This window comes from Triticum aestivum, chromosome 6D (genome assembly GCF_018294505.1).
Source record: "Triticum aestivum cultivar Chinese Spring chromosome 6D, IWGSC CS RefSeq v2.1, whole genome shotgun sequence".
Taxonomy (NCBI): domain Eukaryota; kingdom Viridiplantae; phylum Streptophyta; class Magnoliopsida; order Poales; family Poaceae; genus Triticum; species Triticum aestivum.
This window is the reverse complement of record NC_057811.1, coordinates 285,775,094-285,792,084: the sequence shown is the minus strand read 5'-3', so window position 1 is coordinate 285,792,084 and position 16,991 is coordinate 285,775,094. Positions and strand designations below refer to the sequence as shown.

The window sequence follows — 16,991 nt, the reverse complement described above, 5'->3', positions numbered from 1 at the left end:
TTATAGAAGGTGTATGTGCACTAATCTTCTGTTGATCGCGATCACTCTCATAAAATCCGATTCGTGCGTGAAGATATGTTGCATACGGTTGCTGTAATAATTTTGGGGCATGAATCGTAGAACTTAAAACACGGATCTTAAAGGTTCAGTTTGAATTTATTGTTGGGTCTGTGCCTCTGTGGTTGTGTTGTTGAAGCATTGCAAACAATGCCTGGTGGTTGTGGATCCATGGATGCACTTGACATGTAAATTACTAGTTCAGATAATTGTGTGATAACCGAGGACAATGGTGTTTGTTTGCTGCAACATGCTGTAAAATAACGTTAGTACAATAGCCCATATAGAATGTCGCTGCACACCCGGAGCACACTGAAGGTTGGTGATGGTGCTAGGCTGGGAACATATTTATTTTTCTTTCCAGATTTATCCTGTGATAGAGTAGTGAGCGTTTGGAATAGGGATATTTTGCTAAATGTTTACCCAGCAACTATCTACTTGGATAATCCTTGCAGTAATTACTAATTTTTGCGATATGGCTAGGAAGAGGACTATCTGGATTGAGATAGTGATGTATTTTTATCAAGGCACGAGAACCTTTTTGTCTATTGGAGATATGTCCATTATGGCAATACTAGAATGTTGCATGGAAGATAGCACCAAATGATACACAGATGACTCAAACACATGCTGTGCACATATTATATCAGTGTAGTGAGTGTGGGGCCAGTAGGGATGTTGTTAGACCAAACCACTGGCGCATTAATAGTCGTGGTTGCTTAATTACATGAGGCTAGTTGTAATGGAGAGTATCATATACTAGTATCACGAATATGATACTAGTGTATGATACTACTTTCGTAATGCCTAATATCATAAGTTAGTATCATAGGTTGTCTTATTAATTACCATGCATGACACAAAGTAGTACAACATTTAATATGATACGGTATCATGATATGATACTACTGTTACAGTATATGTGGACTGCACTAGCCCTTTCCATCAGTTCGGACTTTTGGTTGCGTTGGCTAGTGCATGAAGCTTAACATGGTATCGGAGCTAAGGTCTTGAGTTCAAGTCCTGGTTTGCGCAATTTATCTAAAAATTGTTGTTGCCCCCCTTTGTGTCCACGTATAGGCCTGAAATTGCTGTGGCTGTAGCAACTGTTAGAGCTGCTGGAAGAACTCCTGAAGTTTGTCGACCTATTCCTTTTCTCAAATTGTGAACATATGTTTCAAATATATAATTAACAGGTCACTTCCAAAAATTATAGGTACGAGACAGCATGCGTTTTGTTGAAGTTGTGCTCCTGGAGCCAGAAAAGAATGTTGTGGCATTAGCTGATGCATACTTCTTTCCACCATTCCAACCATCTCTTCTTCCCAGAACCAAAGGTGGTCCTGTGATCCCAAGCAGGCTCCCACCTAGGAGGGCCAGACTTGTTGTCTACAATAAGCAAACAAATGAGACTAGCATTTGGGTTGTTGAGAGGGGGTGTTACATTATATGTGGACTGCACTAGCCTTTTCCATCAGTTCGGACTTTTGGTTGCGTTGGCTAGTGCATGAAGCTTAAGAACTACATCCTCTCTTTCCTCATTTAATTGTGCGCCACGTCATCCAAAAAGTCTAGTTGGCATGCATGATACCGCTTATGATACTACCATTACGACCAGCCCATGTGGATTAGTCTTTTCATAATTACCTACCTGCTGACATGCATTGAGATGTGTGCTCGAGAAACATAACTGCCCACCTGCTTCAAGTTGCAGGTTTCGGATGTGTGGTTAAAATACCTAATTTTCTTGAAAAGGAAATCATGTAATGATCACAAAATTAATTATATGGTTTTTCATCTTATCCGTGTTTAGCATGAATCGTGTCAACAGATAATTGGAATAGAAATCAGGAGTGCCATTCCAACTGAGAAGCTTGACTTTGTTATACTTGTGATTATAAATTCAAAGCTATATCTGTCATTTCACTGGTTTTGACTATGTTTGGATTATCCCTGAAAAGACCAAGTTCTAAATTTATTGGAGGGAATTGGTAATGTGCAGCCATTACTTGGATCCGATGATTGAATTAGGCTATGCCATAATTAAACTATTGTGCCAATGTAGTGAATAGAAAATGGCTTTTAGCTTGTGACTGGCAATAGTATTCTTCTCTTACATTGCCCCTTGTTACCCTACTTCTTTAACTTTGCACTGAGCAACTTGAAATTGGATGAATGAGAGTTGAAAGGGGATTAAGGAAGGAAGATGTGGATTACTGTTGGATACTATAGTATTTAAGATTTGCATTGATACGATGACATGTATGATGCGCTCATTTAGCTTATCATTTGTTGCAGTTAGAGGTCTACAGATAACCACAATACGCATGTAAACTAGTTCAGTGGTATCAATTTGCCAATTTACCAAATGGAAAGCTTGATACAGACAATTAACGAGTTCTACACGCTTATTTCATACTCCAGGGAGCTAGTTCATTGTGTTTATTGTCTGGCGCACATGTGCATACTTCAGGGATGCTTGTGTCATTAGCCTTTATTTGTACACAGTTTGCTTCATTTCCTAATTGACTTCAACAAAGTGCAACTAGCAATTCCTATGCCATTTCTTGCACCTACCACAATTTGCATATTTGGAAAGTTTAATAGATCTCTATTGAAGTTAAACCTTGGTGTTTAGCCAGGTTGTAAAAATCATCACCTACTTCACTGCAGACTTGTAAGAGTGTAATGTTCTGTCTTGTTAAAAAGTATAGTAATGTCTATCTTAAAAGCAGGAATCCCAATCATGACGAGGGCCCAGAGAAGCCACCCTTTAGACCCATTATCTGCTGCTGAAATTGCTGTGGCTGTAGCAACTGTTAGAGCTGCTGGAAGAACTCCTGAAGTTTGTCGACCTATTCCTTTTCTCAAATTGTGAACATATGTTTCAAATATATAATTAACAGGTCACTTCCAAAAATTATAGGTACGAGACAGCATGCGTTTTGTTGAAGTTGTGCTCCTGGAGCCAGAAAAGAATGTTGTGGCATTAGCTGATGCATACTTCTTTCCACCATTCCAACCATCTCTTCTTCCCAGAACCAAAGGTGGTCCTGTGATCCCAAGCAGGCTCCCACCTAGGAGGGCCAGACTTGTTGTCTACAATAAGCAAACAAATGAGACTAGCATTTGGGTTGTTGAACTGTCTGAAGTGCATGCTGCTACTAGGGGCGGACACCACAGAGGCAAGGTTATATCATCAGAAGTTGTTCCAGATGTTCAGCCTGCAATGGTATATTTTTTGTTTCCATATATTGTTGGACATCATCCCACCATTCTCTTTCGTAATCCTTGCTCAATAACCCACCATATGCTCACCCTGAAAAGCCTACCAAACTCTTATTTGCTCTAAAATAACTATGACCCTTGCACGGGTGACTCCATTCTGCTGTGGACGGACGTACCAACTCTGGTATGGAAAATGGAATAGGGGAGTTGAACTTTAGGAGGTCGAATCCACCCTTTTCGAACTGAAGGAGCTACTCTTTTATTGCTTGAGCATTTTAGAACGTCAATTTAGGTCAGCAAGTTTATTGTGTAACGACCATGTGGTTATCTCATCAAAATTCTTGTTGGTGAATTGTGGTATTAGCAGTTTCTTGCACTAACATTAACATAACAGCCTGAATGGCTGACTCTAAAAATTAATTCATAGGCTTGTTAAGGTGGTGGTGCATCATAAAACATTTGCACCATCTACTTATATTGGTCAAGTTCCATACGGCTTTTTGGTTTGCAGGACGCGATGGAATATGCTGAATGTGAAGCTACAGTAAAAGATTTCCCCCCTTTTATTGAAGCCATGAAGAAAAGAGGCATTGATGACATGGAGCTTGTCATGGTAGATGCATGGTAAGCTATGTCTAAATTGTTTCTAGTTAATTGTTTTCTTTAACACTACCTTTCTATGCCTTTTGTGGTAAAATCAAACTTTGAACCTGAACTTTTCTGCTAAAAATTATAGGTGTGCAGGCTATTATAGTGATGCTGATGCTCCCAACCGAAGACTTGGCAAGCCTCTAATCTTTTGTAGAACTGAAAGTGATAACCCTATGGAGAATGGATATGCTCGTCCTGTTGAAGGGATCCATGTTATTGTTGATATGCAGAATAATGTTGTAATAGAGTTCGAAGATAGGAAGTTTGTCCCTCTTCCTCCACCAGATCATTTGAGAAACTATACTACTGGGGAGACACGAGGTGGTGTCGATAGAAGCGATGTGAAGCCTCTTATTATCAGTCAACCTGAAGGCCCAAGTTTCCGTATTACTGGCTCTTTTGTGGAGTGGCAGAAGGTAAAGTGGTTTGTAGTATCTAATATTTCAACTGTTGAGCTAATATCAAACAAGACCTAGTCTAGAAATGTCACTTGTATATTTTCTGTTGACCAGTGGAATTTCCGTGTTGGCTTTACACCCAAGGAAGGTTTAGTTATTCATTCTGTTGCATATGTTGATGGAAACCGTGGACGTCGTCCAATCGCTCACAGGCTGAGTTTTGTTGAAATGGTTGTTCCTTATGGAGATCCGAACGAACCACATTACAGGAAGAATGCATTTGATGCTGGAGAAGATGGGCTTGGAAAAAATGCACACTCTCTTAAGAAGGTCTGTTAGCTGCTTTCTGTGAATACTGTCTTCATTTTGATTCTGGGAGATATATAGTACAATCAAATCATCTTGGTTACATGTCAAATCAACTTGGAAATTTCTGAAGTTTAGCTTCAGTGTACAATAGTAAGTAGAGTACTAAAATTTAAAATTACTACTCAAAGTTTCTTTACATGTGCAGACTGAAACGACAAGAGTAATTTATTACAATAGTAGCTTTTCCTCTGCAGATTTCTGATAATACATCATTTTTATTTCTCTGAACATAAACTGAGTTATGTATAGAATGTTGTTTGTTTGGTTGATTACACCGTGTACTAATCAAAATGTAGCTGAATTTTCATTTGGTTTTGTGCCCTTGTCAAGAAGTTCTTGCACTGTTGCATCCAACGGGCTGTTCAACCTCCTGTTATTTTTGTATTTGTACCTTTTATACTTTAATTATCTGACTATGTTACAAATTGCTTTCTGTAGGGATGTGATTGCTTGGGATACATAAAATACTTTGATGCGCATTTTACGAATTTTACTGGTGGTGTGGAGACAATTGAAAATTGTGTTTGTTTACATGAGGAGGACCATGGAATCCTCTGGAAACATCAAGATTGGAGAACAGGATTGGCTGAAGTTAGACGATCACGCAGGCTTACTGTCTCATTTATATGCACAATTGCTAACTACGAATATGGATTCTATTGGCACTTTTATCAAGTGAGCATCAGCATTACCTTTTTTCTTGTAATAGTGTATTTATATTCTACTTAACTCCAGTTCAGAAACTGATTTTTTCTTTTTGCAAGTTCTATTATAGTTTCTCTTCCTCATGTGATAGATATTTGCTTCTTCTTTGTAGGATGGTAAAATAGAATCTGAAGTAAAGCTTACCGGAATTCTAAGCTTGGGAGCTCTAATGCCTGGGGAACAAAGGAAATATGGCACAACTATTGCTCCTAGTTTGTATGCACCAGTTCATCAACATTTCTTTGTTGCCCGTATGGACATGGCAGTGGACTGCAAACCAAACGAAGCTTATAATCAGGTAGGTTTGTTGCCCGCCATATTGTGTTAGGCATTTTATGTGGTGATAGAAGGAACCTTGCTTTCATGATCTTGCAATCTTACCTATCCACTTCCATTAGCTGCTTCAGCATAATATTCGGCCATGCCTTTTGACTTGTTAGTTTGTAGTACATGAATTCGTTGTCTAACCGGCCATTATTTAAAAATGAGGATCTAAGATTAACTTTATCGATGTGTACTCTGCATGAAGAATATGCATTTCTTTGAAATCTGGCTTATGATTTTGATACTATTGCTACCTTTTCCATTGCAGGTGGTTGAGGTAAATGTTAAAGTTGAAAGTTCAGGCCCAAATAATGTGCATAACAATGGCTTCTACGCTGAAGAAGAGCTTCTGCAATCTGAGTTACAGGCCATGCGTGATTGTGACCCTTCCTCTGCACGACATTGGATTGTAAGGGTGCATGTCTTTCCTTTTCCAAAGTCGTAACTTCATTGTGTTGTTATTGAACATTCACAAGCATGTGTGTATGTAAGAGAGCATGTGGAGTGCCATATCTCAGTCTGCTGTTTTCCGTCTCTGAACCACACATCAAGAATTTGGATATTGAACTTTTTTGTCACGCTATTGCCTGCATATTTTGTTTTGATAAGCTGTACTTTGCATGTTGATCAGGTAAGGAACACAAGGACTGTAAATCGTACTGGGCAGCCAACAGGTTACAAGCTCATACCTGGTTCAAATTGTCTGCCATTCTGCCTGCCAGAGGCAAAGTTCCTGAGAAGAGCTGGATTTTTAAAGCATAATCTTTGGGTTACATCATACAAAAGTGATGAGATATTCCCTGGAGGAGAATTTCCTAATCAGAACCCGCGCATCCATGAGGGTCTAGCTACATGGGTCAAGAAGGATAGATCCTTGGAAGAAACCAACATAGTTCTCTGGTATGTTTGTCGCCACCTGCCAGCTGGTATTGATTTTCAGGTTCATTTTGGTTTGAAACACCTATCTGCAGTGTCTCTTAAAACATTTACATGCTGCAACTACAGGTATGTTTTCGGGATCACCCATATCCCAAGGCTCGAAGACTGGCCTGTCATGCCAGTGGAACGCAGCGGCTTCATGCTCATGGTAGTGCATCAGCCTTTAGATATTTCTGCATTATTCTCTTAAGCGTTTTGAGATAGATAGTTCTCTCTACTAGATCAACTCAGAGTCTAGACTACTTAATAAGTTACTCTCCCTGTCCCAAAATAATTGTCGTGGAACGGAGGGAGTAATATATAGCAGGGATCTCACAAACGAAACATTGTGCAGCCTCATGGATTCTTCAACTGTTCGCCTGCTGTCGATGTTCCTCCTGCATCCGATGTGGACGCCAAGGAAGCTGAGACGCCAAAGGACATCCAAACCGAGCTCATTTCAAAGCTGTGAGCCCCGGAACCGGAGAATCATGTGGTTACTCCTTTGCATTGACATGCTGTGTACGCCCTTCTGATACGCTGCAGCTGCCTCTTGTCGTGAGCTGAATTCAATGTCTGCGATTGCTTCGTTCTTCTGCCACTTAAGTTGCCAAGTTGGATTCGAATTTTGTGTCCGGGAATGGACATGAATTGGGGTACTTGTTCAGCGTCAGCGTTGTTTATGTCTCATCAAAATGTCCAACCACTTGGTCACTTGCCAGATTGGCCAGCCTTTGGCTGGCCACGTCCTCAACTGCCCAGTCGACAAGCCGTCTGGCTAAATGTCTGCATACCTGTATTTGGTTCCGTTTGCTTTATTCTCATTGCTTGCTGTATCCCCCACACGGCCACGAGCTACCGTTGGTCCCTTATTATGCGAATGGATGCCCCATGTACCACCTACGATTTTAGGCACACTGCACCTAGCACAAGCTCGTGGACCTTTACGCGTTTAGATTTATGCCCGTTTGCACGTCATTGAACATATAAACCCTCCTAGGCAACCCGCCATTCTGGAGGCCTTGCGCGCGCTGAGCTTCGTCGTCCGTTCAATCTTTTACTGTTCATCGATTTTGTCTGCTGGCGTTTGGTCAACCGTTGGTCCTTCTGTACATCAGCAGCAGCTTCATAGGTCAGTGACGGGTGGGGCTCGTTGGCTGTGGGGTCGAGAGAATTAGGTGGTTTTGCTTCGATTTTGCGTACGTGAGGGAATTTTACTGCAGTGGGGACGACGAGAACGTGGGGTGAAACCCTATCAGCCAATCCCTCGTGCTCCTCGAGCCCCGCGTCCATCCTCCTCCCCCGCTCTCCACTCCCCACCCTCCCCCCACACAGCCGCCGCCTCTTCCCTTCCCTCCTCATCTCGAGCCCTTCCCAGCCGACGGAGGAGCCCCCATCCCAATCCCGCGTCGGAGTTCAGAGGCAGGGGAGGTGTGGATCGATGATGGTGTAGCAAAGAAGAGGATGGGAGATCGAGGAGGGAGCGAGCCGTTGCAGAGGAGATGGGAGAAGGGGGTGCGCGGTGGTGAGGCATCGGCACCGGAGAAGCAGATCCGCGGTGCGCGGTGAAGCGGGATAGGTGACGCCGACCGGCGCTCGCGGGTACGTCCTGCGGGATGAGGCCGCAGCTCCAGTCTTCTCCCCGCGGTGGTCCACGGCGCTATCACTGTCGTCCTCAGCAGGAGGAGCGCGGGACGCAGAGGCGGCCGGCTCCGTCCTGCTCTTGTGCCGCCGTACCTCTGCCTTTCTCGTCCGCCGCGCCTCAGGCTAGCAGGTGGACGGCACGGAGAGCTCTCGTCACAAGACACAGGAGGATGGCTCTCGCCGACGCCGCGCTCTGCTCCTCTCGCCTCTGCCGCGCTCTGCTCCGGCTCGTCCTCGCCGCGCTCTGCTCTGGCTTGTCGTCACCGCGCTCTGCTCCGGCTTGCCACCGAAAAGGTTGTGCTTTCGGTCCAAGGAGACGATGGGTCGCCGGATCCGTCGGCCACCCCATGGACTTCGCCTGGAACGCGGGCTGGGAGGCGGCGCCGCCAGCCTGCAACCCCGACCCCGACCAACCCGGCGCCGCAGAAGGTGGAGGCGGAGTCCATGATGCTTGTCTCCGGGCCGCGCGTCGCCGTCTCCGGGCTGAGGCGAGCCGACTGCCGCGCAGGTCGTGCTCTCCACCATGTCAAGTTACCGTCCTTCGCTGGTCTTGCCGTGGATTAGGCTGTTGCGGTCCATGAGTTGACAAGTGGATTCATAAGGTCGGATTGATAAGAATCTGGATAGGAATCCTTGAGTTGGCTCGGATTGATAAGCACTAGGAATGGTGCAGCCCCCAAATCCTTGAGTTGGTTCAGAGTTAGCCTTGGCTGCTCCCCTGCTTGAAAATGGCCCTGATTTAGGTTTAGAGTTAACCTTTCTTAGGCTATTTCACACGCTATGACTGAAGTTTTTGTTCCCTGCTAAAAAGCCTTCATTTTTGTTCCCTCCGATCAGGTTCATTTTTGTGTACTGCTCCCTGCGAAGAAACCTTCATCTTATACTGCTCCCTGTTCTTATTACCCTTTCAGTGCCTGCTCTCATGAAGATGAATGTGTCATGTTCGTCAATGCCGGTGGGTATATCTGAAAAAACTGCAAAGGAAGCAGAAGACAATGTGCTCCCGAGAGAGATGGTAAGCAGTGCCATCAATCTTGACAATTAATTTGCTAGAATTATCACAAGACTTGTCAAAACTGAAAATTTTGACTGCATCGGGTAAGATTGACTGAAGAAAGCAACTAAAACTTCAGAGAATATATTGTTGTTTATATAAACTGAATACTGGTGTACTGTTAATATTCAGTAGCAGAAATTAAACTTCTGAGTATATTGTACTGTCAATATTCAGAAGTAGAAATTCAGTGGTGTACCACTAAAACTGTGATGGTTCCTCTTTGCTGTGCAATGTTAACATCAGATTATCCAATGTTCCATATTTCAGCACAATATTCAATACTCTTATGTCCCGCACAATGCACCGCACAAGGTCCCTGCTCCCTTCCCTGCTGCAGGTAGCACCCTCCCTTTTGTTCAGTTTCAGTATGCAAGCGAACATGTGCAGTTCATGTGCACTGATTCTCAAAACTGAAGCATTTACATGGCATGTTGGTTTCTTCAGTGAGGAGACGAGAGAGGAGATTGCTGGATCTGGAAATGGAGGTCAGCACCACCTACAGGACAAGAGCGCCGCTCCTCTCCGACTCTTCAAGTCTCTCATGCTCTGCTCTTTGCTCTGGCTGAATTAGAAGGTTAGGTGTGACAAAAAAACTGAAACTTTATCTCCTAATATCCCTCCATTTTTGCAAAATCAAATTTGTGTCAGCTATGTGACCAATGATCATACACTTGTTTCGAATAATCATACGCTTATCAATTTCCACGGACAGGTTAATGGTGTATACCTGCTTCTGAGCTGCCATGCAGAGACTCTGTTATCTCTTGAATTTATCCACTGCCAACTTTATCCTGCAGTCATGGATAAAGTTTGCATTAGTCTTTGCCAGCCAGGTTCCCAAAACTACAAGTTCTAGTCCTTTTATTCTGCCTTGGTCCTAATGTTAATTTTTCTGCCATATGTTAAATTTTTTGTCATATGTAGGCCAACAGATAACTTGTGTATGTTCATCTAGCTGCAAAAGAAACTTATGACTTGTGTCGTCAGTAAAAAAAATAGTAGATAGTTGAAAGGACCAGGCACTGCCATTTGCTTGCTGTGTTATACTCTCAATGAATCTTAATTATTTCTGATATGTTTCAGTTATTTTATTTCAACAAATGACAAGACTAATCTGTCATTCACAATGTTTTTGCAGCTAGCATTAAAAGCTGATGTGTTTTATAACAGAGTGACAAATATGACTATTTGGGGAAACCATTCAACAACTCAGGTGAAGATATGATTACAAACATGGCTACTCTGTTGGTAGTGCTTTGGAGTACTGATTTGATGATTTCCACTTGAGTAGGTTCCTAATTTCTTGAATGCCAAAATTAATGGGAGGCCAGTAAAAGAAGTCATCAAAGATACAAAGTGGCTAGAAGAGGATTTTCCGATAACTGTTCAAAAGGTACACAATTCCTGATTGATTGGGACAACTAAGAGAATATTGTGTACTGATTGATTGATTGATTTCTTGAATATTTTGTATTGGCTTGAGGTCATGCAGCTGCTCTCGTTGCTTACGCAGGTACATGGAGAAGGTGGTGGTGCCGCCGAGGCTGTTGCTCCCGGTGTTAGAGAGGGCGTCGCTGACCGATGCCGCCGGCTTGCCCGAGGTGGCCTGCACGTCTTCATGACCAGCCATCTCCCCAGGTGAATCCCTTCCCTTTAGGAAAATCTATCTAGCTAATTTGTTTGTTAGGATTGCAGAACGTGAATCTTCCTTAGTCATCACCAAATTGACATGCTCTGACTAACTGAAAAACAACAAAGTATTGAATGGTGCTACTCGAATGGAGTATGAAATGATTTAGTAATCACTTGTATGCAAAAAGAGGTGCACAATTTGATGTTGTGAGAATTGAACTGGAACGGAATTTTCATGCCTATGTTTTTTTCCATGTCGACCTATCTCCAGTCGTATGCAGATCCACAGTGGATCAAGCGGAATTGGCACATTTGCTATACAGATTGCAAAGCGCCTTGGAATCAAGATTTTTGTCACTGCAGGTTTATTGGTTCAGATAGATACAGTATATATGGTACAAAGTTGTTTTCCGGAAGCAACTCTGTTATGCCGCTCTAGAAAGCCAAAGAGAAACTAACCGCTTGCGACGTTTAAGGTGTGGATATATGCAGAAACTACAAAACCTTTGTAGCACGTATCGAAGAAGAAACTAATGGAAATGGTATTATCCTGCCATCCTCTTGTGACGCTTGATGCCCTGATGCAAAAGTAAAATAAAATTATTTGGCTTTACCAAGTTATACCCGTCAATTTCATATACATTATAACTGTAATATGTGGAATATCTCTACAAGACCTTGATGTCATTCTGGACAACGTAGGCAGATCTTACCTCCAAGGCACTCTGGATAGCTTAGCAGTTGATGGTAGACTTTTCATCGTTGGTTTCATGTGAGGCGCTGTAATTGAAGTGAACCTGCAGGCGATGCTTGCCCGAAGACCGCCTGTACAAGGTTGTATCGATCTATCTATATACAATCATGCCTCTTTCAGTTTTATGTGTTTTTTTTCCTGATAACACATCTTACTCTCTGAACACAATGCTCATAGGACTGTTGATGCTTTTCTGCTGTTAGAATTTCATGCTTTGTTTTTCGGCAACTGATTATGCAGTGCTATGATGTAGCTTTGTGTCTTCTAAATTATTTTTTACTCACAAATAATTTATTAGACAACGGAAGAGCTAAATGCGTACTTTTGTGTAGACTTACCTCCATTCACCTGATTTCTATTTCAGCATCTCGCACAATGTATTCAGAGAGATGCTGCCACTGGTGATACATCTGTGCGAAGCCAGATCCAGAATGAGTCGACAGAGTTGGGAATAGCGATACAACATCTGGGGGCTATGCTTTTGAGCTTGGACGGACAATGATGACGCTTAGAATGGGGCCATCTCCTGTATGCATTTTTCTACTATGTCACTATCACACAAGTGATTCACAAGGTTTAAGTATTCTTATAGCTTTTTTATTTTGTAGGCTAATGTTTTTGTAAATGCTGGGCATGCTGCTTATACAAACCCCACTGGACCAAGTCCAATCATGGTTCAGGCTACCTGTATAGCTTTGCTTTCCTATCATGAACTGCTGACAACTTTGTTTTGGGCTATCATGCTAGCATGCACTGTAACATATATCACTATGTATTAACATGCTACCTAAGTATCTATTTCTTTATACATTAAGGATCTTATTATCAGTCCTTAAACAAATTTTACGTGCATGATTTGAATGCTTGGTTTGCTGTCGCCCTTTGCACCATCGGCGCAACGGGTGGTTAGCTGCTTTTTTATGTGTGAGAATGTTAGGAATGTTTCTATATGTGCCCAGATTTATTTGGTGTGCCTGCTATGTTTCACTTTCACTGCTCTTTGTTGAATAAATTGAGAAATTCTTGATTCTTTTTATGTTATTTCTTTACATGAAGGATCCAGATTAAAATCTAATGTGTTATTCTTGCTGGCTTAGTTTAAACAAATGCATTTTAGATCACCTACTTCTCAGTTCATGATTTTTGATTCGGTGTGTTGCAGCTGATTACCGGAACACACTCACCCAAAGTGTCGATCTACATCCATACATAATTTACTAAAAGAAATTTTTTTTAGTTGTTTCTGCATAGGCCTCTTGGTATTTACTAGGTCACCTTCGAGATTCGTTAACTAACATACATATCCTATCTACGCTTTTCACATCCATATAATGATGCCATGTTTTTCCTTTTGAGTAGACGATTCTTTATTTATTAACCTATACATCAATATGTTGTTTCCATTGATCTCATAGTACTTTTTTGTGTGTTTCTTTATCTTGGGCTGAAAACTTATTGTCGGTTCAAGCTATTTTTAAGTCATGTATACTATGGAAGTTGTGTAAAAGAACGTTTACTGAAATGTTATGTAAAACCTATGGCTCAAAGCTAAGCTTCGGTAAATTGGAATATTTATAGATATATTTGGGAGTTTCATTAGATTAATCTGGAATTTCAAACTAATCCATTTAATTATTTGAGAGCACCAGCAACACAATTTTTGAAAAAAAAACATGCCCACCAAACGAAGGGCATGGCTATGTTGTCCATTTATGCAAATCTCTAGGAAGGAGAAACCCTCAAGAACTGCTAGGAAGGAGAAAGCCCTCCACGTCTCCGAGCCTGACTATGCCTCCGTACGTTCCCTCTTTCGATCTGTCTCTCCCCTTCCGGTCCGTTCCGTTCCCCCCTCACGGCGCCCGTGTTCGTGTCTCCTGGCCTGACGTATGTGCGTGTGTGGTTCTTCTGCAGCTCGCGGCGAGGATTGCTGTGTCCAACCTGCCGCCAAGTGGCTAGCCGCCAAGTGGAAATAGTCTGTGTGGCGCTCGTAAATAGAGAGCATTCTGGTAGAAAGGTACAGGAAAGAATAGGGAAACTTCTGTCATTTTCTTTGTTCTCTGAAAAATAAATGGTGATATGGGCTGATACATTGCTAAATTACATGATACAAACTCACTTCTCTTTTTTGATTTTTGGTTTACTTCGTTGTGCTACAATGGCTCTCCTAGGAATGTCCTTCCATGCTTTGATGTGCACAATCCAGAAAGTGCATGCATCCAGAAACCAAATAGGATTTTTTATGTGTTATCTTCTCATAAATCTTGTGCTCGTCCAATAAGAATAAGGTTTGGTGGTATTGCTTTTGTCTGTCACCCGGTAGATTTTAGACTTCAAGCTAGCTGCAGTTATTTCAGGTTATATGTGCAAATCCTTGGTGTGACATGATTGGTAACTGACCATGAATACGTTGCAATCTGATATGTCTAATTCTTGATTTATGTGGTACCATGGTCTAAAAATTGGTCCTAAAGATACATGATGTTTTTGTACAAAGTTGAGACAGTTATTTTTGAACGGAGGGAGTATTAGATTTTTTTGTTCCTTTTTAATTTGGTTCTAAAGATATAGTTTCTGAGTGATCATTTTACATCAGCCAAGCTTGCCGTTGTTACAAATAATTGTTCTGTTGTTCTCAATTCACTTTCTCGGTTTTTTAATGCTACAAGCGTTATTGTTCCAGTTTTTTTTAGTTATTGATCATGCCATTTTTCTTTCTGCCTTTGTAGCTGAAGGATTAGTGAGACTGACTAAATTCTGAACATGTTCCATGTGAGAGAAATAACATGTTGATTTCATCTTGAAATAATCATAGCCGAGGGACGAGGTTCGTAACTGAGGGTCATGTGAAGAGCTGGAGGAAGAAGTTGCGAGGCTTGGAACTCTCCTTGTGAAGGGCTCAGGGACAGCAGTGAGGACTATGCCTCTTTAGTTGTAATTGTGATACTCCTGATGTGCAAGTAAACACTCCTGTGATACTCCTTATGCTACAATGTTGGTTGTTAGTACAGAGGTGGTGACATTATTTGGTTCTTTGGTATTGATTTCATGATTTGTGGTTAATACATGACGTAATACAATCCACATTGCATTATATTTCCAGTTACATCTCCTACTTACTCACTACTAACATTCTTTCTAATTCGCTTCTTGCGCCGTTGGCGCAACCAGGTCATCTAGTATGCTAAGTGATGTAGAGAACCTACAAGTACTTCCTCTGTTCCTAAATACTCCTTCCGTCTCAAAATTCTTGTCTTAGATTTGTCTAAATATGAATGTATCAAGTCACGTTTTAGTATTAGATACATCCGTATCTAAGCAAATCTAAGACAAGAATTTTGGGGCGGGGGAGTATTTGTCTTTTAAAAGATTTCAAATGGACTACTACATACGGATATACACAGACATATTTTAGAGTGTGATTCACTCATTTTGCTCCGTATATAGTCACTAGTTGAAATCTCTAAAAAAACAAATATTTTGAAACGGTGGGAGTACTTTTTTTCTCTCTAACAAACACTTCAAAAACAAGTCCTTTGTCTTGAGAGAAATACTCGTCTAATGCATGCACCAGCACAATCAAGTCCCTTAGGAACCTCTTTCTCTGTGTCCAGGTTCATCTAGTGTTGGACAGTTGAATAGTCCTGTCACGACAGCCTATTGTCGGAGATTCAGTATTAGATCTGCCGATACATTTGAAAAAAAAGGTTTTTTTTCTGCAAAAATAAACTGAATACATTGACTTGAATTCACTAATAAAAAGATCTGGCCTTTTCTAAAAAAAAATTGATCTGGCCCTCGTACAATTTCAGTAAGTGGTACTCCTGCTTACTAGCAGTTGTTGACGGTCAGCAGTAAGTTGCTTTGCAGTTCTAACAAGAAAAGAAAAGAAAAAATTACATGCTTCCTGTCAATTTGTAACCCCTCTCGTCCCATTTTTGATTTTCTAGCTCTGGCACACATGCTTTTTTTTAACATAGTACAGACGCAGGCGCTCATACATACGCGCATATACTCACCCCTATGAGGACCTTCGAGAGACTGAGCCGGCATATCATCTTGAGATTTACGAAGTCACCGTAGGCACCTCGTCGTCGACGGGAACGTCTCCTCCCAGTGAAAGCGCATCGCCGGAAATCATAAAATAAATCTAATGCGAGCACCAGGACTTGAACCCTGATGAGCTAGGGATATCACTGTCCCTCTAACCATCCAACCACGGGTTGGTTCGCCTCTGACACACAAACTTGTTGAAAATTGGTCGGGTAGGAGTTGAACAAAGTAAAAGAAAGCAAATAAAAGGACAGTTTTTGAACGCTGTGAGAGCGAGCGTGGACATATTAATGCGTGGTATCCTAGTCTCCCCACGAGTACTCCTTCTGTTTCTTTTTAGTTTGCATATAAGATTTGGTCAAAGTCAAACTTTGTAAAATTTAACTAGCTTTGTAGGAAAAGATATGGACATTCACACTATGAAATCAATATTATTAGATGCATGATGAAATTAGTTTTCATAACATATAACTTTATTATTGTAGATGTTGATACTTTTTTCTATAAATTTAGTCAAACTTTACAATGTTTGGCTCTGACCAAATCTTATATACAGACTAAAAAGAAACGGTTGAAGTATAAAGGTAGGAAGAGGAATGCATCTTATGCTACAGTGACACATCAACACCATGGTCTTGTCTTGGAGCGCCAAATTTCTTGTGTGGATTTGCAAAAAGAATTCCATTTGTGCTTGATAAAAATGCTGTGATATCTTGTGTGGATTTGCCAAAAGATAATACTAATGCTTTTCTCAACAAACTTGATAAGGAACATCGCGGCTGGACACGCCACTTAACAGCTCTGGGAGCTAAATCAGTGCACTTCAAATCAGACTATAATAATGTCAGGCCAACTCCACCGCGTGACCCAAATCAACCCCAAATCGTCCGTTTGTGTCCTTTTGAGGTAAAACGGACAAACCCAACAACCCAATGCATGAGAGTATACGGACGTTTCGTCCGGTCTGTGTCCGCTTTTGCCCCATTTCCAGATCAAGATTGCTCTTGGTTTGGGGCCAAAGCAGACATAAAGCGGACGTCTTCGCGTCCTCGTCGTCCGTGTGTGTCCGCCCTCGACCCCACCTGTCACACTCTCCTTTTCTATAGTAGGCGAGGGAGGACGAAGGAGAGGCAGCGGCGAGGCGAGGCGGGGAGGCGAGGGCGAGGGCGAGCGCGGCGAGGCGAGCAGGCGCGCGCACGGGCGC

At 41.9% G+C, this 16,991-nt stretch overlaps 1 protein-coding gene and 1 long non-coding RNA gene across 15 annotated transcripts in view; both read left to right on the top strand.

Annotated features, from left to right (window-relative positions):
* LOC123144681 (copper methylamine oxidase) overlaps positions 1-7,404 on the top strand; it is an 8,295-nt gene extending 891 nt beyond the window's left edge. For both annotated transcript variants that reach the window (XM_044563888.1, XM_044563887.1), the window contains exons 2-12: positions 2,793-2,902; positions 2,984-3,289; positions 3,797-3,909; positions 4,022-4,352; positions 4,449-4,664; positions 5,142-5,378; positions 5,521-5,706; positions 6,001-6,141; positions 6,364-6,632; positions 6,738-6,819; positions 7,006-7,404. In XM_044563888.1, coding sequence (XP_044419823.1) covers positions 2,793-2,902; positions 2,984-3,289; positions 3,797-3,909; positions 4,022-4,352; positions 4,449-4,664; positions 5,142-5,378; positions 5,521-5,706; positions 6,001-6,141; positions 6,364-6,632; positions 6,738-6,819; positions 7,006-7,122 — 2,108 coding nt within the window. In that variant the 3' untranslated portion in view covers positions 7,123-7,404. The remainder of the gene's footprint in view (positions 1-2,792; positions 2,903-2,983; positions 3,290-3,796; positions 3,910-4,021; positions 4,353-4,448; positions 4,665-5,141; positions 5,379-5,520; positions 5,707-6,000; positions 6,142-6,363; positions 6,633-6,737; positions 6,820-7,005) is intronic.
* A 506-nt stretch (positions 7,405-7,910) lies between these two features.
* On the top strand, positions 7,911-14,836 carry LOC123144680 (uncharacterized). 13 transcript variants are annotated; one of them, XR_006471846.1, is made up of 11 exons: positions 7,913-8,802; positions 9,206-9,309; positions 9,619-9,688; positions 9,796-9,930; positions 10,064-10,184; positions 10,490-10,564; positions 10,643-10,744; positions 10,865-11,817; positions 12,102-13,533; positions 13,649-13,751; positions 14,464-14,836. It is a non-coding gene; the product is annotated as an uncharacterized lncRNA (long non-coding RNA). The 13 variants fall into 13 exon arrangements; XR_006471843.1 differs by having other exon boundaries at positions 7,914-8,802; positions 9,796-9,925; XR_006471845.1 differs by having other exon boundaries at positions 7,911-8,802; positions 9,796-10,564; positions 10,865-11,525; positions 11,690-11,817.
* Positions 14,837-16,991: the final 2,155 nt, after the last annotated feature.